Here is a 26,772-nt window from a genome sequence, read left to right on the forward strand (position 1 = left end):
GCATGAATGCAAAATGTTAATATCTTCGCCTGTGAGTGATAAAATAAAAAAAAATCGACCTCAGTGACAATAATAATAATTCAATGGATGTTTTTTTGTACAAAGGTGATGACTAAAGGAATTTTCACATTTGACCTCTATGGGGCCATCCATGAGAATTGTCTTGGCCAGACTTCAGTTCACCTGCAATAACTAAGCAGTCTACATGTACAGTATTTAATATATAAAAATAAAGTTCTCTGGGAATAGACCAGAACCTAGGGGCCTTGTGGTGCATTTAAGACTACTTGGAACTCAGAAAGTCTGACATTTACGACATGGAAACTTATTATAGAAAGATGAGTACCGAGATTCCCACTTGGAAAGTATCAGAATTAGGCTTGCAAAACTACTCGTAGATTACCAAAGTACTGGAATCTTCAGTAATTAACAGAAAATATATGGCAATCTATTGTAACTTCGGTAATGTATACTTGAATAATTTTGATTGATTGATATATATAGTATTCCTTTTTCATATTTATGTCCATATTGTTCATGAGTTTCCAGTATAGTCTATCTAGTAGAAACTCATGGACAATATGGACACAGATATAAAAAAATAATACTATATATGAATACATTTCATATATAAAGAAATGTCAAGACAGAATAGCCTAATTAATTTAAAAAAGCATCAAATCAACAATGGCATTATTTTCAATTAACTCTGAAACTCTTCAAAACACTTCTTTACCTTTTTCACATCTGCCACCAATTTCATCCAAAAACATTGAAAACAAATACATACTTTCATAGTAAAATAAATAAGTGTACATTTCATACCGAAACTCTCATATTAAACACCAATGGTATTCACTAAGTTGATGGTTTATATTAAGGATAATGTTTAACAGCTGTGTCAGTAATTGTTTTATTTAAATCATCTTATTTCATGGTCCTCATGTGATAAGGCCACACAGAGGGCCAGACATAATTATAGACACCTTTACAAATCTGAAGTACCCAAAAGGGCCACTCGATGTCTTGTGATGGATTACATAAAATACTTGAAAGATGTCAAAATTCTGGTAAACTTAGTTTCCAGTAATATACCCTCCCCTTGCAACCCTAATCAGAATCAATTGGAAGCTCTACACAAATAACTGAAGTTAAAATTAACTTGGGGGTTTCGAGTTTGACTTGTCATGAATGCACCATTGGTCTCTAACCAAGCGTGTCCAACATCCACTGACAAGTTTTCGTTTCAAAAGCATGGAAGCCAATGAGGGCAGTGGAAAAATCAGATAGATTTGCTCACAAAATTAATTGTTTAAATGGCTACATAATTTAACAGTGCACTAGGGGTATTTGCTACTGTGATTCCTGAAATGCAGAGCCTGTTGGAGTATTTTTCAAAAATTATACTTTTGCTCTATTGTTTACTAGCTAGCTCTCAGTCTCATTGGCCACCATTAAAAAACGTTGCTAACACTAGCTAGCTAGCCAGTTAATTTAACTTGTTTTCTCCAAATGCATGTCAGCTAGCTAAATTATCTATAGGCCTATTATGAGTACAACTCTCATCTGCTGTTGACATCAGGATACGATCGGGAGAACTAGTTAGGTCCAAAAGCATTGGTGTAAAGTCCTTAAGTAAAAAATATTTTAAAATACCCCCCCAAAAAACGACTTCAGTAGTATCTGTACTTTGCTATTTATAGTTTGACAACTTTTACCTTTACTCCATTACATTCATAAAGAAAATGTATTTTTTACTGCATACATTTTCCCTGACACCAAAAGTACTCATTATATTTCAAATGCTTAGCAGGACAGGAAAATGGTCCAATTCACACACTTATCAAAAGAACATCCCATATTGCCTCTGATCTGGCGGACTCACTAAACACAAATGCTTAGTTTGTAAATTATGTCTGAGTGTTGGAGTGTGCCCCTGGTTATCTGTAAATAAATAAAAAACAAGACAATTGTGCCGCCTGGTTTACTTAATAAAAAGGAATATTAAATGATTTATACTTTTACTTTTGATACTTAAGTATATTTAGACCACATACTTTTACACTTCTACTCAAGTAGTATTTTACTGGGTGACTTTTACTTGAGTAATTTTCTATGGAGGTATCTTTACTTTTACTCATGTACGGCAATTGGGTACACTACTGTCCAAAAGTGGTAGCTGACTGCATGCTGAGTCATGGCAGTGGCTAGCCAGACTAAGAGCTTCATTTTTATCAGGTTTCTGTAAAGCGATTGTGATGAGTCCACTACAATGTACCCGAGAGTCTCCTAATCAGCAAGGGGTAGTCTGTTTCATTTAATTGTGTATAAAAAACACAGTTTGAGATCATTGTGATGGGTTTTCTCCAGTGGATTGAATGAGGAATTTGGCTTCCTGGGAAAACCTTGACGAGGCAGGAACAATAACTAAGAGGAAGGGGCTTAGTGAAGAGTCAATTACCTTCACACAGACCTGTATAACGAGCAGGTCTGTCAGTAGTGTTATACACACTCAGTCTGTGCTGTTCTCACAGGGGCTCTGCCAGGCAACGGCCAGTGGCGTCGCTGCCCTCCAGCCGTAACTGACATCCCTTCCTTGGCTTCACCCAGGAGTTGTGTATGACTGTCCCTCCTGGCGAGGGGTCCAACTGCAGCAGGGACACCACCCGCTTCTTTACCTTGGCCCTGAGGGCACGCCGCAGCTTCTGCCTCGTGAAGGCATAGAGCAGTGGGTGGGAGACTGTGGTGCCGTAGGCCAGGGCCAGGAACCACAGGCGCATGCTGACCAGGGTGTCGCTGGGGCCCAGGCCCAGGATCAGCAAATTGGCCATGGACAGAGGAGCCCAGCAGCCCAGGAAGGTGGAGATGATGAGGAGGGACATCCTGAAGACGCGCCGCTGGCGTTCCCGCCGGTCCCGGTGACGCCTCACAGCCCGCCGCAGTGCGATGATGGCCGACACAGACGCCTGGACAGTGGGACCGGGGACAGGGGCAGCAGTGGCAGGGCCTTCTAAGCTGACCAGAGGGTCTGAGGACAGGGCTGGGGGGGAGGTGGCTGTGGAGATGGGGGGGATGCAGGGAGGGTGAGAGAGCGGCTTGCTTGTGTCTGTACACTGCTCTCCTCCCTCTATCACTCCCAGCCCTGTCTTCTGATTCTGTCTCTTACGGCCCCCCCTACAATGTGGGCGCCTGAAGCGCTGGCTGTTCTTAATATGGGAGCCGATGCGAATGTTCAAGGCCTGCAGGATCCGTGAGTATGTGAACAGCATGACTGCCACCGTGGTAAAGAAGATGGGCACCTGCAGCAGGAGGTGGTAGTACATGGCCAAGCCTGTGTGGTAGCCCTGGCCGCCCACACACAGCAGCGTCCGGTTACGCCACACTGGCGCCAAGGTGGTGGCGGCGGAGGAGGATGAGGCGGGGATGTGCTTCCCATTCTCTGACCCTCCTGTGAGAAACTCCACCTCCAGGAAAGGGATGAAGAAGACGGCCAGAGACGTGGCCCAGACAGCAGTCAGCAACAGCCCTGCCCTCCGCGGGGTGAGCAACCGGTTGGCGGGTCGGACAGAGATGTCGTAGCGGTCCACACTAATGACCAGCACGTTAATGGCAGTAGAGATGGAGGCAAAGGTGACACAGGCCTCGTGGAAGCAGCAGAGCAGGGCCAGGTTTGGCCCTGGGGGTAGCAGCACCACCACCAGGGTCAGAGGCAGACACAGCACGCACAACACCACATCCAGCACATGCAGGTTGACCGTGACCATGTTGCTGACTGAGTCGACCAGGTTGGACTGAGAGCAGTAGAGCACCAGCACCGTCATGTTGCTGCTGAAGCCCAGCACCAGCTCCAGCATAAGGAAGGCAGTCAGGGACACCTGGAAGCCCAGAGAGTAGGGCATGTACCAGGCTGTGCTGGAGGAGACACTCCCCCCTGAGACCGCCTCCAGGGCCCCGACACTCACCACCATCCCAACCCAGTCGCTGGGGACCGGGGTCGGGGTGTAGCTGTCCGTCTCCATGTTGGTGACCTCTCAGCCGTGATGTGTTCTCATGCTGCCACCTGGCTCCCTGATGGTGATGGAGAACAGTTCAGTGACAGTCCTGCAGAGAAAGGGAGACAGGGGGGATGAAGTGTCTGGTGGGGGTCTGGAAATTCAATGGTTAATTAAAGGTATAAAAAGGCAAAGGTAAGTAATCAAACACAAATATCACAATCAGCAAACTGGTTTTGATCTTTGGCCAGTTTGCTATAACTCGGATTGCCTGCTATATTTTTTTGCGCTTTCACTGTAAGTGCATAGATGTTATGTAATTTGTCAGAATTGACTGCTCTTCAAATTAATTTCAGGACATCATATTCAATGTGAAATCATTTGAACCATGAATTCAGAGAAATGGCAGTCGGTGGTCTAGAAGAGTCTGTATAATCCACTGGAGGTAAACTACATCATGGCAGAACCGGCCTCTCCTCAAGGAGATTGTAAAAAAACACATTGTCATGATGTAGTCACAAACTAAACCATTTTAATGTTGACCGCCATATCTTACAAATTTTCTATAAATCTGTCCTGCAGAGTGTGCTGTCCTTTGGTCTGATATGAGTGTTCGGAAACATGCGAGTGCGAGACCAAGTCAAGCTTCAGCGCTTAATTAAGATGGCGGGAAGGATAATTGGTATAGATCAATTATCCGCCACCAACCTGAACAAAACTCATCCTCCTAAAATTTGAAAGCATTTTACAGGACAGTACTCAAACCCTTCACTCAAAATACAGTCACAGCAGCAGCCGGACAAGGGGGAAAAAAATAGTTCTTCAAAAGAAAATTGAAACAGAGAGATATGGGGAATCATTTATTCCAACAGCCATTAGGCATTAGTATGTTGGTCACTTGTGTCATGACGTTGCCCTCTTTGGGTATAGCAAGCCCCATCGCCCTTTCCATGTCTCCCCCTTTCCTCCTTCAACTAGGCTGCTGTGGTCAGAGAGACGTCGTAAATTCCCGAGGATCTCCTCATGGGACACACAGTATAGAGAGAGAGTCAATTTTTCATAGAGCACAAAGGAATTTCTTCCACCTCACAGAACTTGAGGTACGAACAAATTTCATGTTCAGGAGAAAGTATAAAAGATCGGTGAAGAATCCAGTTACGAACTGGTCCGTTTGTTACAACTTGGGGAAGCTCATGGGAGACGGTGTGGCCACATTACCATAATGCTGTTTATATAATAGCCTCAGATATGAGGTTTACATCTAATTGTTGTATAAGCTGAATGAGTGAGTATGATACCGTTTGTAAAATTGTGTAATATGATTTTGGACTGTTTAATGAAGGAAAACATAATTCCCTTTTGATTTGAACTAAATCAGAGGACCGCCCCTGAGCACAGTTAGGGTCAGGCATCCTGGGACAGCCCCTTTTCTGCAATTCCGAATAAAACCCAACTTTGAGAAATTACCACCAGACCATGTTTTTCTCCATTAGGAGGGGACAGCGGTTGTAGACCATTGCTGAATATTTTAACCATACCATGTGGTTAAACTCTTAGACTATCGATACCGACAGAATAAGAACAAGTCTTTGATATTAATTACTATTCTGCAGCTAGGAATTCGGTATCGTTGAACGCGAAGAACGACAACCGCCAAAACATGCATTCTATAACGAAACGAATGAATGTCACTCTGAACTATCCCCTCTAACCAGAACCGAGAGAGAGGGGAGAGAGACGGACAATTCTACAAAATAAACAACTTTTCACCAGCGATCAAGACGACACACTGAGCGTAAATATACATATTGATTGCAATTGTTCACGAATGAGTGAGCGTTCATGTGCAAAGGATTAGCATTTCAATTGTCATAATTATCACTCTGTAGTGACTTCTTAGTCGACCCCCACTTCCCCTTTTGTCTAACAAGCCGCCATGCCGGTTTAGCCCACTAGGGCACATTCTCCTATCATTTCATGTAACCATATTTACTGTGTTTATGCATTTCTGTGAATTACTTAGTAATAAATAAATTATTTAAGACAATTGATGTATGGATGACTCTTCGTGAAGACTGGGTTCGTGCAGATAACCAACAATTTACGACGTTTGGAACGAGACTAACGTGAGGTAAAGTAAATAATTCATTAATTGGAAGACTAATTAATCAGAAAATATCTGAAAAGGTATTTTAGGAAATGATAACTTTGTAATCTGAATATTTTTCCTTGGTGCCAAGACTTCCTAGTTATTTACGTTACATGATTAATCAGTTGATCGCGTAATACTAATTACAGAGAATCTTTGATAAAAACTATAAGTCTTCAATTTAATGATAGTAAAGACACGACACTTGAGTATACAATATATTGCACTTTCACTTTAAATGTGTGGCTATAGCACTTTGAACTAAAAATTGTGTGTAGTTTCTGTGTTATGTTTAATGTAGCGTCTTTTTAAGAACATGACCAAATGAATTTCCCCCTTGGTGGGATAATAAAGTTTATCTGAATCTGAATAAAATGGCAGCATCAGTCATGGTGGCTTTGGTTTAGAGTGCACAGAGCATTTACGGTGCTACATCAGGACATGCATCGAAACAGACAAAACATGCATGAACAGCACATGACACATGAGCACGTTTCACAATAAGATATCTTTAGGTATTTAGGGTCATAATTTCCTGACATTCACACGTGAAACCGATAAATTAACATTTTTGTGTGTAAGGTGGTAGTACAAGGTCTTAATTGCTCGCTATAAAATGTCGCCGACGCACCAAATCTACTGCATAGTTTGGCATGGCCACGATGAATCACCACGATGCTGCAAAGCTACATTCCTAAATACGCTATGTGTAATACACAATCAGAAACACAAGTCAGACAAACAAAGTACTGTGCTAAACCTTGTGTGTCAGTGGAATAAAGACTTCAGAGATCAAATGTATAATCTGTTTTCTAACCTGAGCTGCTCTGGGGTAAATCAGATTAGTGTCTACAGGCCAGACTATAACCTACTGCTGTATTGGCAACACACCAGTGGTGATGTCCTATGACACAATTCCTGAATAGTGACTAGAGTCCTGCTGCTGAGGGCAATCAATTGATTCATCAAAATCACAATGTGTGCTTTAAAATCAGGAAATTGGACCAATCAGTAAATTGCGCCTATGCCCGACACCTTCTGCACTACTTTAGAAATCACACGTGGTTGAAAGATGGACCAAATGTCATGTGTTGTCATAGCCATAGCAACTAGTTTGCGAGGGTCTAGAATGGTTAATGAGGGCACACATGCTGTAGTACTACTCAGCTACTGTGTGACAATATGTTGGTGGCAGTGAAAGTGTTAACTGACCCACGACAGGCTACAGCTTCCTTGTTGGGGCTTTAGAAAACAAGCAACACTTGTAGAGTTTATTCCAGAACTGGAAAACGGATGAGAACATAAAAAAACATTTCATGGATGATGAGACAACTGAATGCAGAGGCTGATACATTTTCCAGTATATTCTAAAAGAGACAGAAAGTATGTGAGAAATGAGGTGAGAATTAAAGGGCTAGGACAAGAGAGGGAGGGAGGGAGGTGTACAGAGCCCTGCAGTCCTACGCTCCACTTATCCTAAAGATTTTCAGCAGACTGCCTGATCACCACTGCACTACGAGACGATAAAGAGATAAGAGGAGAGGGACAGAGTCCCTGAACACACAGAGTTGGTGGTAGATATTGAACGAGACCTTCTTCAAACATTGGACCCATTGCAGGCATCTCTGATCTCTGATGTTTTTGTCTTCCTGCATCACTTTCTGATGGGAAAGGAAGGAAGGAGAAAGGAAGGGAAGTAGGGAGGGAAAATTGCAATCATGCTGCAAGGGTAAACAAGCCCAAGGGAGAGAGGATGGGGTTGTTTTTGTTCCACTCCAATCTCTCCCGCCAGCCTAACCCTGTTCGTGCCTGGTCTCCTGCTCCCTCTGCTCCGTTTTCCTCAAAGGGCTTACACACAGACATCATCCACCATGTGCGGAGAACTGCATGATATCTTCAGGTGCGACACTTACAGTCTCTCTTGATAGGGGGAGACAACTTCATTCCTACCTGGGAACTGCACTCTCTGTGATGATGCTGCTGTGCTAGTGGATCGATGTAGAGAGGAATCCTGTTATACTCTATTAATCCTGGTCTCGATCTTGTTGCGCAACAGACACTTGAATAAAAGTAGGTTATGTCCCCCTAGGCTCTCCTTGTAAATAACAGGTTCAGGACCAAAAGCAATGAGGCTGGAGACACTCAAGAATGTGTTTGGATTTCTTAGGCTGCATTTAAACAGGCAGCCCAATTCAGAGGTGTGTTCAGTTGCTTGAACGTTTGCTACCTTGTACTAAACACGTTCCCCCAAAACATTTTTCAACAGACTGAGGTACGTTGGCTTCCATTTGGTGGGTGTGGCTTGAAGCAATGAGTGACGTATTTAAAGGGCAGAGCCACAAGCCACACCTCGCCGTTTTTCAACTGGTCGTTCAGTAGAGCACAGTTCACGTTCAATTGAACGTTCCAGAAGGTAAAAACGTAATGAATGCAGCCCTGATCTTTTTTCCACTAATTGGTCTTTTGAATTGGGCTGCCTATCTAAACGCAGCCCAAGATACAATCCAATATGATTGTTTTGACCACGGACACAGGGTTTTTGCTAAATGGTATGCTTGGGATGACCCAACTCTGACTTCACCCCATCAGAATATGTGAGCGGAGCTTGCCCAATTTGACTGGAGCGAGATTCCCAAAGGCTGGAGCGTCGGCCTTCTCGCCTACTCCAATTTCGCTCCAGTAGCGCTCAGTTCATGAGCTCAGGGCATGCCCGGCCCAGCATGCATTTGTAGTCTACTTGTGTGCTGCTATTGTCCCTTGCTTTAGCTACTGTCATGGAGTTCGAAGTATTTTTTTATAAAGAAACTGATAAAGCACACAGGTGCTAAATCAAAGTGACTTAAAAAGATGAGGACCAGGAGCAAGAGGGGGAGTGCAGTGATGTAGTGTCCACAACTAAATAATCATTGTGGATTCTGAAAAGACACCTGAAAGCATGATGGTGTACATATTACATGCACATGCTAAAAGAAAGCAACGGGGTGGGTAGATAAGTGTGTCATTGTAGCAAAGTATTTATAAACTAAAAATCAGATCTTAATTAATTTAGTTAAATTATCTATACTATAGGCCATAATTGATTTTGACCCAATAGGCCTGGCATATTCCCACGTTCAAGGAGCTTTCCGTATTGATTGGGTTATTTTTGCCTAAAAACCTTTAGGCCTACCTACCTAATATATATAAAAACTGCATCTGCCCAGCCTGGCAAGTGGCTAAAAGGGTGCTTAGCATCCCCAGTGGCTCTGCAAGTGAGGAGATATTCTACGGACTCTGGAGAGGCGAAGGTCAAGAGCCATGCATCCTCCGAAACATGACACTGCCAAGCCGCACTGCTTCTTGACAGACTACTCGCTTAATCTGGGAGCCAGCCGCACCAATGTGTCGGAGGAAACACCATCCAGCTGGTGACAGAGGTCAGCTTGCAGGCACCTGGCCCACCACAAGGAGTCGCTAGAGCACGATGGGACAAGGAAATCCTGGCCCTAACCCAGACGAGACCAATTGTGTGGCGCCTCATGGGTCTCCAGGTCACTGTCGACTGTGACACAGCGATGCAGTGCCTTAGAACGCTGCGCGACTCCGGAGGCTGGCTATAATGATTTAATACAATGAAATGTTGATTAATTCCTGAGTGCTTTATGTGTAACGGCGTTCTTAGTTTGTCGAAAGAGAGTCGGACCGAAATGCAGCGTGGTTGTTACTCATGTTCTTTAATGAAGAGAATGACGATACATGAAATAAATAAATACAAAAACAACAAACGGAACGTGAAACCTAATACAGCCTATCTGGTGAATACTACACAGAGACAGGAACAATCATCCACGAAATACACAGTGAAACCCCGGCTACCTAAATACGGTTCCCAATCAGAGACAACGAGAATCACCTGACTGATTGAGAACCACCTTAGGCAGCCAAGCCTATACAACACCCCAAAACCCCAATACGAAATACAACAAAATAAACCCATGTCACACCCTGGCCTGACCAAATAATTAACGAAAACACAAAATACTAAGACCAAGGCGTGACATTATGTCCCTACTAGCCTATTGTGTTGCACTCACAAATGCTTCAAAATGTATTTCTCTGTTGGCTATTGCCTTGAAAGAGTTTAAATAATATAGCCTAAATAGTTCATTTTAGTCCCGTAGGTTCCCTGTCTGGCTCCTGACCTATTTAGAGTGTTTATATGCAGTTTAATATGACATGTAGCCTATTTGAAATTATGAGCGCTTCTTACATTCACCTTTTCATGTTTATTCAAATACTTTTCATTCAAATCCACATGGTTTGGTTTAAATACTTCAAAAACAAAATGTTTAGGTCCAGGTAGTCACAAAAATAGATTGAGCGAAGGCAGTTTTTTCTTGTGAGTGCGGAGCGGTTTTTTAGCAGAGTGGTTGGAACGGACATAGAGAGCTGGAGCGATGTGCTCCATGAGTGGGATTTCCAACTGCTCAACTCCGCTCACATGCTCTGCACCCCATTGACGTTGAAATTTAAAATGGTTAAGGTAAGGGTTATGGTTATGGATGAAAGGAGAAGCTCATTTTTTTGTTAGCTTTACTCCGACTAGCAATAGTTAGTGGGTAGTTAACAGTTTCCTTCATGCTCATTCTGCAGTGGAGTAATCTTCTCAAAACCAAGTGAAATCGCAAAAAAAATAAAAAGTCTGGATAGACTCTTTTATAACATGGTACAAGAAAAGGTTAGGGTTTAGGGTAGAGTCGTCCCAAGTGTCCGGAGAAAAGGGCCGCGGTCCATGCTATCCGGAATCCTTGGGACATCCCAACTCTGACGTTACCCCATTGAAGTTGACATTTTAAATGGTTACGGTAAAGGTTAAGGTTAGAGTAAAGCTTAAGGTTAGGGTAAGGATTTCCCAAGGACCCCAGATAGCGCTAACCCAGGGTCACATGGCCTTACAGCCGCATGTCTGATCACAAAACACAGCGAAGCCTCACCTCCTGCCTGTGGAAGACCTTGGTTACCATAGTGCCAAAGTGTTTTTTCCCATCACAAGGGAGAGAGTGCAGGTCTGGCAGAGCAGAAGCGTGTTAACATAGTTCCCCTTGTTAGTTCAGTATCTAGACAGTCAGTGATGAAAGCACTGCAGTGAGAGCAACAAGGGCTCTACCAGTTAATTTTCAACTCAGCACAAGTCCAGCTATGAGCCGTCCGTCCTGATCACTCAACAGTTTATCATCAGCCTGCTCTGCAGAGTCTGCACCCTCAGTCTCCTCTGGATAGTGTGAAACCCAGGTGCAGCAGCTCTAATTCTAACTCTAATTAAGTATTCTGCTGCTTGCTAGAGGAGGCCCACAGGGGAGCTCTGGGGCTCCAGGTAATTGCGTTTTCCACTTCCGACCAGCAGAAAGAGGAATGACTTCACTCTCACAAAGAACAATTGAATTCATATGTAGCATCAGAGGAAGAGGTGAAGCGAGAGGGTCGACTCCCGTCAAAATCTGTCCACGTGGGAATACAGTGATTCTACTTAATAAGCAGACCGCCTGACTTCCCACCTTTGTGACAATGACTCCCATTGTTAGGGGGAGACAAGACCACCTCGTCAATATATACAGTATCTCTGGCACCATTCACATTTCCAGGTATGGCAGGATATAATCAACACCCAACTGGGCAACTGTTGAGTCACCAGCCTGGAAACAATAACTACTCAATGCACTCTGCAGAGTTTATAATGAAGACTGGCTTACTACTTACTGAGAGTTTAAGGGAGCGAGGGGGGGATGGAAAAGAAAGTGTATGATATGGCCAGGAATGGGAAATTCCCGACCTAAGGGACAGAGGGAGATTGTGTTTGAATCATAAGGGCTGTGGTAGTCATGAAAGTGAGGTCAGTTTGGAGGAGAAAGCAGATTCTGCTCCATTGCTGTTTGGTAGAATTTATGTCCTTTACATATCTTTGTTAACATGTACATCCAACAGCTTTATATACTGTAGACCCATTTACCTGATTGAAATGCTGTGAGCACATTATCTTGACACCCATGTAAAATTATTTGATATCCATTGAATTTGCAGCATAATAGAAACAGTCTTCACAGAGCACACTTGAGAGAGTGGCACTAAAAGCCCTCACAACAAACACTGCAGATGATCAGGTAAAGTGCAAGCAGCTCAGTCTTGGAACCATGTCTGGGCCAAGTAATGTACCCCCGTCATTGCAGTAGGAAGTATGAACAGTCATGCATCATTTTCTGCTTATTCTACTGTTCCCCTCCACAGCACCTCAGCCTGGTCCTCTCCCACATCTATCTGCTGCCAGGTGGCAGATCCATCATCCTGATGTGACACTGGCCTTTAGTGAGTTAAAGAAAAGGCTGGGCCAGCTCCCTGAGACAGACAAGGAGGGAGATGGGGATGGAGAGAGAGAGGAGGAATGACACAGAGAATAGACATTTCCTATAGGGTTCTTAGTGATATACTTTATCCTCTTATCATGCCAAAAAACTGTCACTAAATATTGATGTAAACAATCTCACTCATCATACTGTTGTACTACTATTACACTAGAGGTCGACCAATTATGATTTTCAACGCCGATACCGATAATTGGAGGACCAAAAAAAGCCGAACAGATTAAATCAGACAATTTTTATATACATATCTGTAATAATGACAATTACAACAATACTGAATGAACACTTATATTTTAACTTAATATAGTACATCAATAAAATCAATTGGGTCTCAATTTGGTTTAAATAATGCAAGAACAAAGTGTTGGAGAATAAAGTAAAAGTGCAATATGTGCCATGTAAAAAAAAAAGTTCCTTGCTAAGAACATATGAAAGCTGGTGGTTCCTTTTAACATGAGTCTTCAATATTCCCAGATAAGAAGTTAAGTTGTAGTTATTATAGGACTCTTTATACCATTTGTATTTCATATATATTTGACTATTGGATGTTCTAATAGGTACTTTAGTACTGCCAGCCTAATCTCGGGAGTTGATAGGGTTGAAGTCATAAACAGCGCAATGCTTGAAGCAATTCTTCAAGCATTGCGAAGAGCTGCTGGCAAAAGCAGGAAAGTGCTGTTTGAATGAATGAATGCCCACGAGCCTGCTGCTGCCTACCACTGCTCAGTCAGACTGCGCTATCAAATCATAGACTTTATAATATAACACACAGAAATACGAGCCTTAAGTAATTAATATGGTCAAATCCGGAAACTATCATTTAGAAAACAAAACGTTTATTCATTCAGTGAAATACAAAACCGTTGTGTATTTTATCTAACGGGTGGCATCCATAAGTCTAAATTTTGCTGTTACATTGCACAACCTTCAATGTTATCATAATTATGTAAAATTCTGGCAAATCAGTTCACAACGAGCCAGGCAGCCCAAACTGTTGCATATACCCCGGCTCTGCGTGCAATGAACGCAAGAGAAGTGACAATTTGCCTAGTTTGATATTGCCTGTTAATATGATTTCTTTTAACTAAAAATGCATGTTTAAAAAATATACTTCTGTCTATTGATTTTAAGAAAGGCATTGATGTTTATGGTTAGGTACATTCGTGCAACAATTGTGCTTTTTTCGCAAATGCGCTTTTGTTAAATCATCCACCGTTTGGCGAAGTTGGCTGTCTTTGTTAGGAAGAAATGGTCTTCACACAGTTCGCAATGAGCCAGGCAGCCCAAACTACTGCATATACCCTGACTGTTGTTGTACAGAACGCAAGTGAAGTGACACAATTTCCCTAGTTAAAGAAATTAATGTTAGCAGGCAATATTAACTAAATATGCAGGTTTAAAAATATATACTTGTGTATTGATTTTAAGAAAGGCGTTGATGTTTATGGTTAGGTACACATTGGTGCAACGACAGTGCTTTTTTCGCGAATGCGCTTGTTAAACCATTTGGTCACCCATTTGGCGAAGTAGGCTGTGATTCAATGATGAATTAACAGGCACCACATCGATTATATGCAACGCAGGACAAGCTAGATAAACTAGTAATATCATCAACCATGTGTAGTTAACTAGTGAATATGTTAAGATTGATTGTTTTTTAATAAGACAAGTTTAATGCTAGCTAGCACCTTACCTTGGCTCCTTGCTACACTCGCATAACAGGTAGTCAGCCTGCCACACAGTCTCCTCGTGGAGTGCAATGTAATCGGCCATAATTTTTGTCCAAAAATGCTGATTACCGATTGTTATGAAAACTTGAAATCGGCACTAAAATAAAAGATGGAAAAAAATATTTGTAAAAATTTTAAAAATTCGGCCATTCAGATTTAAAAATCGGTCGAACTCTATATTATACTACTGTATATTTTCACACGTACATTTGTGCCTTGCTGCACAAGTGGGTTAAAACAGAGTTAAATTTGAATTGCAGTGGAGCATAGTCATCATATTCCTCCTGATCTAACAGGTTGTTCAAATTAAAAACATGAGTGGAGGGAGGGAAACAGTGAGTGCATTGTGATGGTGTTAATTTACACCTGCACTGCTTTATGTATAGTACAATATCTCTAACTTTCCACTAAATCATAGTAATAACACTGCATCTTTCGTGTGGTTTGTTTTGTTTTTCTGCAAACACTGTCAACGTTCTCTTTGCTCTTTGTCACAATCCACAGAGTTTGAATACATGAATAATAGAGCAGGATATAGAATGTGAAAACAAAATGGAAGGAGAGACGATGGTCTGGGTTGGAAGAGCAGCACTAACAACCGCTGGCCCTGTCCCTCCATCCATCCCTCCCACATGTCAATTGCTTTCTCAAACATGTGTCATAAACAAACCAACAAATTACAATGTCACAGTAAAAACACAGGACAACCCTCCATCTACTGTATCATTCACTCCAAGACAATAGACTTAAAACACATTACTAAAAACGCAGCGAAACACAAAGACTGCTTTATGTTCAATTACAATGACAAATTTCCAATGTGAAGCCTCACAACATGACGAGGTGATTAACAACACAACTAAATGGTTCTTTACTGCATGCAGTCCAGCCTCACAGAACTAAGTACATGGAATGGACAGCATTGGTTCAGTTCTCGAGTTCTCGCGCTGTATTCATCACCACATCCTAATTTGGGTGGCTTAAATATCACATTTACGAAAGCAAAACACATGCCCCGTCTTCAGCACAGTTCTTTGGGAATGCAATACAAACACTGTATCAGTACCACACACACACAGTAAGCAGCCCAGCAGGGCAACAGCTAAGGGTAAGTGGTCTTGTTTGTAAACGTGGAGAGGGAAATAGCTTTATCCCCAGTAGTGTTCCATTGGGGGAGATGTCAGAGAGAGTTTGTTTGTTTCCAGAATGTATACATGCACAGTTAATGTACACCATGTGTTATATAAAGTGACATAACTCCTTGCACTCGTTTCAGCTTTCTTGGTCCCTACCAGTGCTTCCTTTTGGTACAACATATTTCCATTCTGCAAACAGAAGGATGTGGCTGAATATACAATATATAGTGAGCCTAATTATAAAGAGCCATATTCTCAACTCATTATTCCCACGACTTGAAATGAGAATGATCTATCCAACCCAGTGCTCTGACCTTCGATAGCATAACACAACAGAGCCAGTCGAGGGCCACAGGCCTGTTCAACTGTGATTGGCTTACTGACCATGTGTCTAGAATTTTAACAGCCACTCATTCTGTGTTACGGCCTCATCCTCTCTTTTCATGCAGAAATCCAATTACCCTTTCTTTCCAGGTCCTAAATAGTTTAGCTAATTTCTTAACTGTGCTCAAGAGCAGTAAGAGATGCAGCTATTCTGGTTGAGAGTGTGTGTGGTTGCATGAAATATGAAGAGAACACGGGGAGAGTGAGATGCAAGAGGATGAAAGCAGGAAAAGATGGTGGACTGGTGTTGTGACAGATGTAGAAGATAAGGCTTTCTGCATGTCTAATTTAATATAGCTAGCTCCAAACAATCCATTACAAGTTGCTGGATTTACAGGCCTTCAGGGGGCCTTATGCGAGGGCTATTTAAGGATGGAGTAGGTGAGTAGAATTATATTGAAATAATATATTTTTGAGATTCCTTTAGTTAGGTTAATATTGTGAAGCTCCTTTATTTTGCGGGTTAACTGGCCAAACAGCATGTTGGTCAGACGGACTGTTCGACCTTGAGAGGCAGAGACAACTGTGGGGTTCTATATTGTCCTATTACATGAATAATTTATGGTTGTGCTTTTACAGAAATTTGGATCTGAAATAGCCAGACTGAAAACTTGAGCGAAGAGAGGCAGAAAGGAGAGAGAGCTTAGAGAGGCAGAAAGGAGAGAGAGCGAAGAGAGGCAGAAAGGAGAGAGAGCGAAGAGAGGCAGAAAGGAGAGAGAGCGAAGAGAGGCAGAAAGGAGAGAGAGCGAAGAGAGGCAGAAAGGAGAGAGAGCGAAGAGAGGCAGAAAGGAGAGAGAGCGAAGAGAGGCAGAAAGGAGAGAGAGCGAAGAGAGGCAGAAAGGAGAGAGAGCGAAGAGAGGCAGAAAGGAGAGAGAGCGAAGAGAGGCAGAAAGGAGAGAGAGCGAAGAGAGGCAGAAAGGAGAGAGAGCGAAGAGAGGCAGAAAGGAGAGAGAGCGAAGAGAGGCAGAAAGGAGAGAGAGCGAAGAGAGGCAGAAAGGAGAGAGAGCGAAGAGAGGCAGAAAGGAGAGAGAGCGAAGAGAGGAAGAAAGGAGAGAGAGCGAAGAGAGGCAGAAAGGAGAGAGAGCGAAGAGAGGAAGAAAGGAGAGAGAGCGAAGAGAGGAAGGCGGAGGAGTGTGTGCACACTTTTGATAGTGTGTGCACATGTGTCCTTGTGTGTGTAAATGTGTGTGTTGAGGGGAGGGGAAGGGCAGAGGATCAGGGATACAGGACACAAAGCCGCTTTTCTAAAATTATGAGGTTACTTATCTACAGAAGGAGGCAATTAAAAGTCAATCCAATTCGCCTCCTGGCTGCAGGGAGAGAGAGCAGAGTGACTTCATAATGAATGTATCTCTATGTCTGTCAAAAGGTTGCCCTCTCACACACGGCAGGAGAGTTCCAAATAATTACATCAAGATCATACCCCTCTCTAATTACCTCCTTCCTCCCACATTTCCCTGTCTCCATCTCCACCACTCCCCCCATAGACACCATCTCCATTTCTCCTTTCTCAATGTTGATTTCATCCGCTGAAGCGGTCTGCTTTTAGGAGCCCTTTTCACTCCCTGTCAATAGTAGCACTCTCTCTCTCTTAGTTACTTAAATGTTACTGCATAGATGTTTATTCTATTTATTCTGCCACTTTGAATTAATCTGATGTTAATTAATGAAGACAACTTTCTGGCTAAACTTCTTTCCTCTCTTGGCTAATGACTAACACCACAAACAGGCAGACATGCACACACACATCTCTCTACATACTGTTTTCCTAGTCAGATCTCTGAAGACTGCAGTGGAGGTGTTCCCAGAGGAGTGTGAGAGTAACACAGTCTCCAAGCATGTATAGTGTCAAGCAGTTTCTCCCACAATAAAGCCTGTGGGGGTTGAAAAAAGCCAATATGCATAAAAGTCAATCAATACTATTGTCATACAGATTTGTCACCAAAAACCCCAAAAAGCAAAACGAACAGTTTCTCGCCACAGTTAAAATTATCTAAAAATAACGAATCAATATTATAATTTTTTTTATGAAAAACAAACGTTTACCTATTTGATCAAATGCACACATTAGGACTCCGTACAGTACGGGACACCGTGCTATAACACAGGCTAATACAAGCAAATAAAATACAATATAGCTAATACATGTGCAACAATAAATGTGTATATATTTGTTATTAAAATATTATCATAGGGCAGTTGTAAATGGGTTGTTGAACTACAAGTAGCCTGCCCTATTGGCTGTTAAATTGAAATGTTACACTTACACATGTGGGCCGCATACTTTGTACAATGTATTAAATTCATGCACTTTTTTTTTCATTTGAGATACCATATGAAGTTAAAAATAGGGAAATAGGACTTACATTGCCTCGTGCCAGTCCCGGAGATTCCCAGCTACATTCTTTTGCAGGTCCGTTTGTCGCGCTCCGTCTTCTGTTTCTTTGACAAATAATCAGAATATTGCAATGTATTTCATATGTTTTATGGCTATGTAATATGACTCTAATGATGCTGTTGTAGGCTACATCTCTGCATGTAAAAGCTGTGCTATTGCCTCTGTCGCGAGATGATCGTCCACCAGTTTTAGGTAGCCGACCGTAAAGAATCCCAACTCATCTATCACGGTCATGTTGATAATGTCTTCGGAGACCACATGCTCAGCGAAGAGTAGACTACTGTACCTCTGGCCAGATCAGAGGGAGAGCTGCGTTCCCTCCATCCACTACGGGGCGTGTCTTGCACGTAGGTGGTGTAAAATTCAGAAACGACTGCATTTCGCACCCCGAGTGACAGGAGGGAGGTGCTCAATTTGACAGGCAAGGTCATCAGCATGTGGAAAAGCATATGGCATCACCACCTTCAACGAATGCAGTCACGTTGAAAGAGAAAGAGCAGGCTAAACTAGATGTACTGCTTAAACAGAGGGCATGGTTCTGTTGCAGGATAGGTTCGTTGACTACTGCAGAACACAGACAAAACATACTGTAGGTGCTCCTGGTTCTTCATGTAGTGTGAAAACAGGTGCACCTTACCCCCTTCATGCGCCAAATACAACAGGTACAGTGAAATGCTTACACTACACAGGTACAGTGAAATGCTTACACTACACAGGTACAGTGAAATGCTTACACTACACAGGTACAGTGAAATGCTTACACTACACAGGTACAGTGAAATGCTTACACTACACAGGTACAGTGAAATGCTTACACTACACAGGTACAGTGAAATGCTTACACTACACGGCTATGGAAGGGCATCAGGTCAACCTGCTTGAAATAGCGAGCCAACAACCCACTCACTTTAAATGTTCTGCATATGAGCTGATAAATAGGCCTACAGAAACCATCCACGGTTCCACATTATTGCATGGTTTATATTCAACACACTCAAATGTTTCCATTAACCAAATCACATTAAGACATGCCAGCTGGATGGAGTGAGGGGGAGAGGCGCTCTACATGTTGCTTACTGCCACCCTCTTTCACACCACAGACCAACGCAAACAAACGACCTTGCACTGCTCTCCTGCAGTAACTTAGAGGGAAGTAGCTAGATAGTGTAGCATCAGGACAGGGTTACAGCTAAATCACAAGTGCTTTTGAAAATCCGGTAAAAACGGAATAATTCTGAACACTCCCTATTCCCCATTTCGGCAGACAAGTTTCAAATTCTCAAGGAAGTTTCTAACCACAAGCATAAACTATTGTAGCTAGTTGGTGAGGGCTCAGGAAGACTGTCTGAACGAACTGAACCACATCCATTCATCCCCACTCAACTCTCGCTGCATGAAATAAGTCATCAATTTTGAGCACCAGGCATGTCTGTATACCCCTTCCCTTATTGACCGCTCTTCAATATTGTACTCAGGACAGCTGGAACATCCCAAAATGTGTTGAGTATATTACAAAAAATCCGGACGCCATTTAACTTGAGATGAGAGGGAGAGTAGATTGACTGTTGATTCTGCTGCCAAAATCGTCATCCTCTCTCTGGTCTGGCTGTGTAATGGCTCATTTCCTTGGCCCTCCACTTCAGCCCCTGCAGCTGTGTGCCATTCCCTGGCCCTGGCTTTCTCCCACCCCCTGGCAGGCCAAGGGAAGCTGGGCTCCAGCTGGCAGCACAGGACAGGGGGCAATTAGAGGAGTGTGGGGGAGACAACCAGACCTGCTGCCAATTACTGTGCCCATGAGCCAGACAGACGTCACCCATAATAACATCCAACACTGTGGAGCACAGCCCTGCCATGTGACAATGGTTGGACAACAAAGTTACACAGGTCTCTGCTTTCAGGTGTGACTGTGTGTGTGTGTGTGTGTGTGTGTGTGTGTGTTTGCTTGTGCGTGTGCATGCGCGCATGTTTATGTTGAGGGGAAATAAAATCTCTCAAAAGGTTAATATTCTTGTAATTTATTCATGCTTATTAATATTTTTAAAAAGCCAAGTGCCTTCTATCAGTTGAAGATACAGATCAGCAGCAGTCACTGCAATAGAAAAGTGCATTCGCTTGTGGAGTGTTGCAAGCCATATAGGCAGACAAATGTAACAAAGTGCAAGTGATCATAGCCAAAATGTAGGACAACACAGCTGCACCTAAAGTCAACCGAGAGGAGTGAACTAACCAGAAGGTGTGTACCTGCCACTGTAACTATAACAGAGTGATGCAGCACTGTGCCGTCGTATTGGTCCTGCAGTTTGCCAGTACCATTCCTTATAGCAAACAGTCTATTTTAGCAAACAGCCTCTTTTAGAGTGTCTCTCTGAGCAGAGCCCTGTTTGAATATCCTGACAATCCATTATTTCTTTCCATGAAGTGATTACTAAATCAGCCATGACTCAGCCATGACTGGACAGGTGCAAGCTATGCAGTATAGCATTCCCTTTCACCTGTAAAATCGATTTAGATGGGTGATTACTTCAAGGAAGGGAGAAGGGAAGGATGTATGTTCATAGCATTGAGATAGATCACACAGCCGTCTTGCCCACCACAGCCGTCTTGCCCACCACAGCCGTCTTGCCCACCACAGCCGTCTTGCCCACCACAGCCGTCTTGCCCACCACAGCCGTCTTGCCCATCAGGATGCTCTGTAGTTGTTTGATCTTTCCATCCTGTGGCAGTGGTGGCAGGCTCAGGTCTGCCCGATCATCCTCATCCAGGAGCTGCTCAATGTAGCAGGAGGAGCCCAGGAGGACATGGCCTGTGGCCTGCATGGAGAACAGGGTCCATCTCAGAGCCTCCCTACAAGAAAGAGAAAAATATGTCAGACAAGAGTTGAGAAAGGAGGTTATCTTACTGGAAACTTTTGGAGTTTACCAGTAAACTACCAGAGGGGAAACATTATCAGAAGCCATTTTGTTACCTTTGAGTACTTCAGATTATTATAGGTACCTGTAATTATCTCCGACCCTCGGTGTGGCCTTATCACAAGTAAAATATATGAAATAATAAAATAAGATGATTTTAAAAATAGAATATCAAACCTGTAAAACATTATCATAAATCTAAACCATCAAAATAGTGAATACCATTGGTGTTTAAACTGACTCGCCTAGTTAAATAAAAAGGTTAAATAAAATGAGGGTTTCAGCATGAAATACATATAAATTAATTTTACAATGTCTATGTATTTCTTGTTTCTTTCACAACTGCCAAACTGCTGGCAGTTGTGAAAGAAGCCAATAGTTGGAAGACTTAATTTAGTTAATTGAAAATAATGCCATTGTTATTTTCTCTAGAACCATAGTCTATCCACTATAAACTCATCGACAATATTAACACAGATATATAAAAAAAAATATATATAGTACCAGTCAAAAGTTGACAAACCCTTGAATTAGTAGGTTTCTGTATTTTCTATATTGTAGAATAATAGTGAAGACATCAAAACTATGAAATAACACATATGGAATCATGTAGTAACCAAAAGTGTTACAGAAACCAAAATATATTTTATATTTTTCAAAGTAGCCACCCTTTGCCTTGATGACAGCTTTGCACACTTGGCATTCTCTCAACCACCTTCATGAGGTAGTCACCTGGAATACATTTCAATTAACAGGTGTGCCTTGTTAAAATTTAATTTGTGGAATTTCTTTCCTTCTTAATGCGTTTGAGCCAATCAGTTGTATTGTGACAAGATAGGGGTGATATACAGAAGGTAACCCTATTTGGTAAAAGACCAAGTCCATATTATGGAAATAACAGCTCAAATAACCAAAGAGAATTGACAGTCCATCATTATTAAGACACGAGTAGGTCAATGCAGATTTTTTTTCTTCCATTCATTATTTTGATGTCTTCACTATTATTCTACAATGTAGAAAAGGATTGAGTAAGTGTGTCCGAAATTTAGACTGGTACTGTATACAAATACATTTTTCAAATATATATTAACAAAGTTACCATCTGTTAATGACAAATTACAGAAGATTCCGGTAACATTGGTTAATTCCCGGCACCTTTGCAACCCTATGTCAGACAGATGCCTGTACTGTAGATAGTGATCAGACAGATATAATATGAGCATATAGTCAGGGAGATAGGGAAACTCCGACAGGGCAGGGCTGGAACCTGCATCTCCCTAATCTCTCTCTCCTAGTTGAGATACAAGTTTCATTCTCTCCAGTGACTTTTCAAAGAGAAAAATAGGAGCAGAAAATGAAATCTAGAAACCTGTTATTTGTTGATTCTGCACAATTTAAATCCTCATTGTCACAACCGCTCAGCTAAAGCCGAAAATCAGCAGCTCTCAGCACGTATGACATAACCTAAATGTATCTGAACATACAGAGCCTTCAGAAAGCATTCACACCCCTCAACTTTTTCCACATTTTGTTGTGTTACAGCCTAAATGTTGATTTTTTTTGTCACTGATCAACACACAACATCCCATAATGCCAAAGTAGATTTTTAAAAATATTTTTATAAATGTTTACAAATTAATAAAAAAAAGAAAAGCTATAATGTCTTGAGTCAATAAGTATTCAAGCCGTTTGTTATGGCAAGCCTAACTAAATTCAGGAGTAAAAATGTGCTTAACAAGTCACTTAAGTTGCATGGACTCACTGTGGGCAATAATATAGTGTTCAACATGATTTCTGGATGACTACCCCATCTCTGTACCCAACACATATAGATAATTGTAAGGTCCCTCAGTCAAACAGGGACTTTCTAGTACAGATTCAACCAAAGACCAGGGATGTTTTCCAATTGTTTGCAAAGGGCAAATATTGGTAGATATTTCTTTTTTTTAAAGACTGAATATCCCTTTGAGAATGGTGAAGTTATTAATTACACGTTGGATGTGTATCATTACACCCAGTCACTACAAAGATACAGGTGCCCTTTCTAACTCAGTTGCCAGACAGGAAGGAAACCACTCAGGGATTTCACCATGAGGCCAATGGTGATTTTAAAACAGTTACAGAGTTTAATAGCTGTGACAGGAGAAAACTGAAGATGTAGTTACTCCACAATACTAAGAAAGCCTGTATAGAATGAAGCCTTTACAGAATACAAATATTCCAAATCATGCATCCTGTCCAAAATATGCATCTGTCCAAAACATGCATCCAATAAGGCACTAAAGTAAAACTGCAAAAAATGTGGCAAAGAACTTAACTTTTTGTCCTGAATACAAAGTGTTATGTTCGGGGCAAATCCAATACAACAAATCACTGAGTATCACTCGTATTTTCAAACATGGTGGTGGCTGCATCATGTTATGGGTATCCTTATCATCGGCAAGGACAAGGGAGTCTTTTAGGATAAAAATAAACTTAACAAGGTTAAGCACAGGCAAAATGCTAAGGCAAAACATTCAACTTTCCAACAGATCGGCATGAAAATCTATGGCAAGACTTGAAAATGGCTGTCTAGCAATGGTCAACAGCCAACAGGACAGAGCTTGAAGAATTTGTTAAAGAATAACGGTAGAATATTGTATAATACTGGTGTGCAAAGCGCTTAGAGACTTACCAAAATATTTACAGCTGTATTGGAATCAGTGGAATAGTATCAAATACATGGAAACCATGTGTTTGATGCCATTCCATTTGCTCTGTTCCGGCCATTATTATGAGCTGTTCTCCCCTCAGCAGCCTCCTGTCATTGACTCAGAAGGTTGAATACTTATCTGAATCAAGCTAAAAATGTAAAATGTTAGAATTTCTCTTCTACTTTGAAATAAGAGTATTTTGTGTAGATAGTTGACAAAAAAATGACAATTAAATCCAACAAAATGTGGTAAATTTCAAGGGGTTCGAATACTTTCTGAAGGCACTGTATCAACTCAACCTCCTCCTAAATCTTACAAACTCACCTTTAAGCACCCACATCAACACACAGAGATTACTCACTTCAGCATCTTCTTGGCAGCGTAGCAGCGCACATCGTAGGACACAGAGTAGGTTCCATACAGCGTGGCCTTCACATTCAGACAGCCAATGAAATCCTGAGGGTTGTTCTTGTATAGGTCAAAGGTTATTCTAGCCACATCTTTTCTGCGCTGGTGTTTGAGCTCATTTTGAATTCGGGGATGAGTGTTCTGGGAGCCAAAAGGTGGAGAAAGAGGGAGGGATATGAGAGAGGAGAAACAAGAGCCAAATCAATTTTCCCTAGTTGACACAAATTAAGTCGAGTCTCCTACAGCTTATTTATAGGAAACTCAAATTGAGTGAAGGAAAACTGCATATATAACCTCTGACACTTAGTGTCTGTCAAACTAAGATGGATGAACGCAATACTAGCTACCCCCCCCCCTACACTCTCCATCCAAGAGCTCCAGTCATCTGCAAAGGAAGGTAACAAGCATTGGAATACAGATTCATTCATTCGGAACAGTGGAAGGACAACAGGAGAGGAAATTGTATTATGTTAATGAGACATGCTCAGCATGACAGGAGCCAAGTAAACACACAGGGTGATGCCATTCAGGAGGCAGAACATAATTTAATGAATATGGAAATTACCTGCTTTGGACAAACAAAAACCCATCAACTCTGACTCAAATTGTGGCCAAAAGTGAGAGGTAACTAAATGAGGGGGTTATGATTTGCCATACATGCTTTCACTCAACTCTTCCCCCAGAATAAGAATGCTTTTGCGTTTATCTGAATGGAATCATTTCTGAATATGCTTACTCTATATTCAATCCCAAAAGTTCAGGTCATTCATATACAATATGGGAGTAGATTTTCTTGTTCATCCCATCTTATCTAAAAAGGCAGGCTACACAACTGCATCTTCATCCGAGAACATGTCGGCACTGATGATGATAATACACAGAAGTGAAGCCTGTTCACCATTCTACCAGAGTGACCCTGTGTAAATGCACCACCCAGTGGACTCTGGTAAGGTCATGCATGTCACCCTACCAACCTGTGGAAGTGTCCACTTCTGCCCCTTTTCCAGGACCATGAGGACAGCGTTGTCTTGCAGGGTCAGGAAGAACTCCTCCGTATCTACCCCCGTCCCGTCTTCATCCAGCACCAAGGCACTGACGCAGGACACGTGCAGAGAGTCCATGGCCTGAGAGGGAACAAACTACCCATTAGCCTGGAGGAGATAGAATCCAGTCATTAGGGACTACAGAGTCATTCCCCCTCTCAAAAGTAGTTACTTAGTCACTCCATTCTCTTGCATGTCATAGATTTCTACAGTGAATAATACAAATGGCGAGTTTTAAAAAAGGATTGCATATCTCTGCTGAGGAGATAAGTTCCTGAAAAGTCTCAATATCATGTATTATCATTAAGTTAAACTTTTCAAAGACTTGCGTAAGACAGCAGTAGTGTCACAGTTGGAGAACCAGAACAACAGAGAATTGTCAGTATGTGCATGTGAGCATTTGAGGAAAAGTGTTAGTTCTTTCTGCTTCCCTTTGAAAGCCCGACTCACCCATCCGTTCATTCCTTTATCCATCCGAGTCACATTGTTGACTGGATTGAATTTATGATGCCATAAATGAGTATGGAACCAGACTCCCTCACTCATATACCACTCTTCTCTCATTCACACTCACTGAAGTTAGACTTACACAGTGGGGCAAAACATGTATTTAGTCAGCCACCAATTGTGCAAGTTCTCCCACTTAAAAAGATTAGGCCTGTAATTTATCATAGGTACACTTAAACTATGATAGACAAAATGAGAAGAAAAATCCAGAAAATCAAATTGTAGTATTTTTAATGATTTTATTTGCAAATTATGGTGGAAAATAAGTATTTGGTCAATAAAAGTGTCTCAATACTTTGTTATATACCCTTTGCTGGCAATGACAGAGGTCAAACATTTTCTGTAAGTCTTCACAAGGTTTTCACACACTGTTGCTGGTATTTTGGTCCATTCATCCATGCAAATCTCCTCTAGAGCAGTGATGGTGGAACAAACTCCCTCACGACGCCAGGACAGCGGAGTCAATCACCACCTTCCGGAGACACCTGAAACCCCACCTCTTTAAGGAATACCTAGGATAGGATAAGTAATCCCTCTCCCCCCCCTTAAGTTTTAGATGCACTATTGTAAAGTGACTGTTCCACTGGATGTCATAAGGTGAATGCACCAATTTGTAAGTCGCTCTGGATAAGAGCGTCTGCTAAATGACTTAAATGTAAAATGTAATGTTTTGGGGCTGTTGCTGGGCAACACGGACTTTCAACTCCCTCCAAAGATTTTCTATGGGGTTGAGATCTGGAGACTGGCTAGGCCACTCCAGGACCTTGAAATGCTACTTACGAAGCCACTCTTTCGTTGCCCGGGCGTGTGTTTAGAATCATTGTCATGCTGAAAGACCCAGCCACGTTTCATCTTCAATGCCCTTGCTGATGGAAGGAGGTTTTCACTCAAAATCTCACGATACATGGCCCCATTCATTCTTTCCTTTACATGGATCAGTTGTCCTGGTCCCTTTGCAGAAAAACAGCCCCAAAGCATGATGTTTCCACCCCCATGCGTCACAGTAGGTATGGTGTACTTTGGATGCA

General features: G+C 42.0%; 2 protein-coding genes across 6 annotated transcripts in view; both read right to left on the reverse strand.

The window, feature by feature from the left end:
• Positions 1-38: 38 nt before the first annotated feature.
• On the reverse strand, positions 39-18,460 carry LOC124031454 (G-protein coupled receptor 22-like). 2 transcript variants are annotated; one of them, XM_046342691.1, is made up of 3 exons: positions 18,153-18,460; positions 17,548-17,660; positions 39-4,101 (listed from the first exon to the last, which is right to left on the reverse strand). In XM_046342691.1, exon 3 carries the CDS (start codon positions 4,017-4,019, stop codon positions 2,529-2,531), a length of 1,491 nt encoding a protein of 496 aa, XP_046198647.1. In that variant the 5' UTR covers positions 4,020-4,101; positions 17,548-17,660; positions 18,153-18,460; the 3' UTR covers positions 39-2,528. The 2 variants fall into 2 exon arrangements, with proteins under 2 accessions (XP_046198647.1, XP_046198648.1); XM_046342692.1 differs by lacking the exon at positions 17,548-17,660.
• Positions 18,461-20,183: 1,723 nt separating this feature from the next.
• Positions 20,184-26,772, reverse strand: part of LOC124020506 (cell death activator CIDE-3-like) — an 11,818-nt gene continuing 5,229 nt past the window's right edge. For all 4 annotated transcript variants that reach the window (XM_046335762.1, XM_046335768.1, XM_046335755.1 and 1 more), the window contains exons 4-6: positions 25,169-25,318; positions 24,148-24,335; positions 20,184-21,028 (exon numbers count right to left, since the gene is read on the reverse strand). In XM_046335762.1, coding sequence (XP_046191718.1) covers positions 20,755-21,028; positions 24,148-24,335; positions 25,169-25,318 — 612 coding nt within the window. In that variant the 3' untranslated portion in view covers positions 20,184-20,754. The remainder of the gene's footprint in view (positions 21,029-24,147; positions 24,336-25,168; positions 25,319-26,772) is intronic.

Source organism: Oncorhynchus gorbuscha, linkage group LG03 (assembly GCF_021184085.1).
Source record: "Oncorhynchus gorbuscha isolate QuinsamMale2020 ecotype Even-year linkage group LG03, OgorEven_v1.0, whole genome shotgun sequence".
NCBI classification, from domain to species: Eukaryota; Metazoa; Chordata; class Actinopteri; order Salmoniformes; family Salmonidae; genus Oncorhynchus; species Oncorhynchus gorbuscha.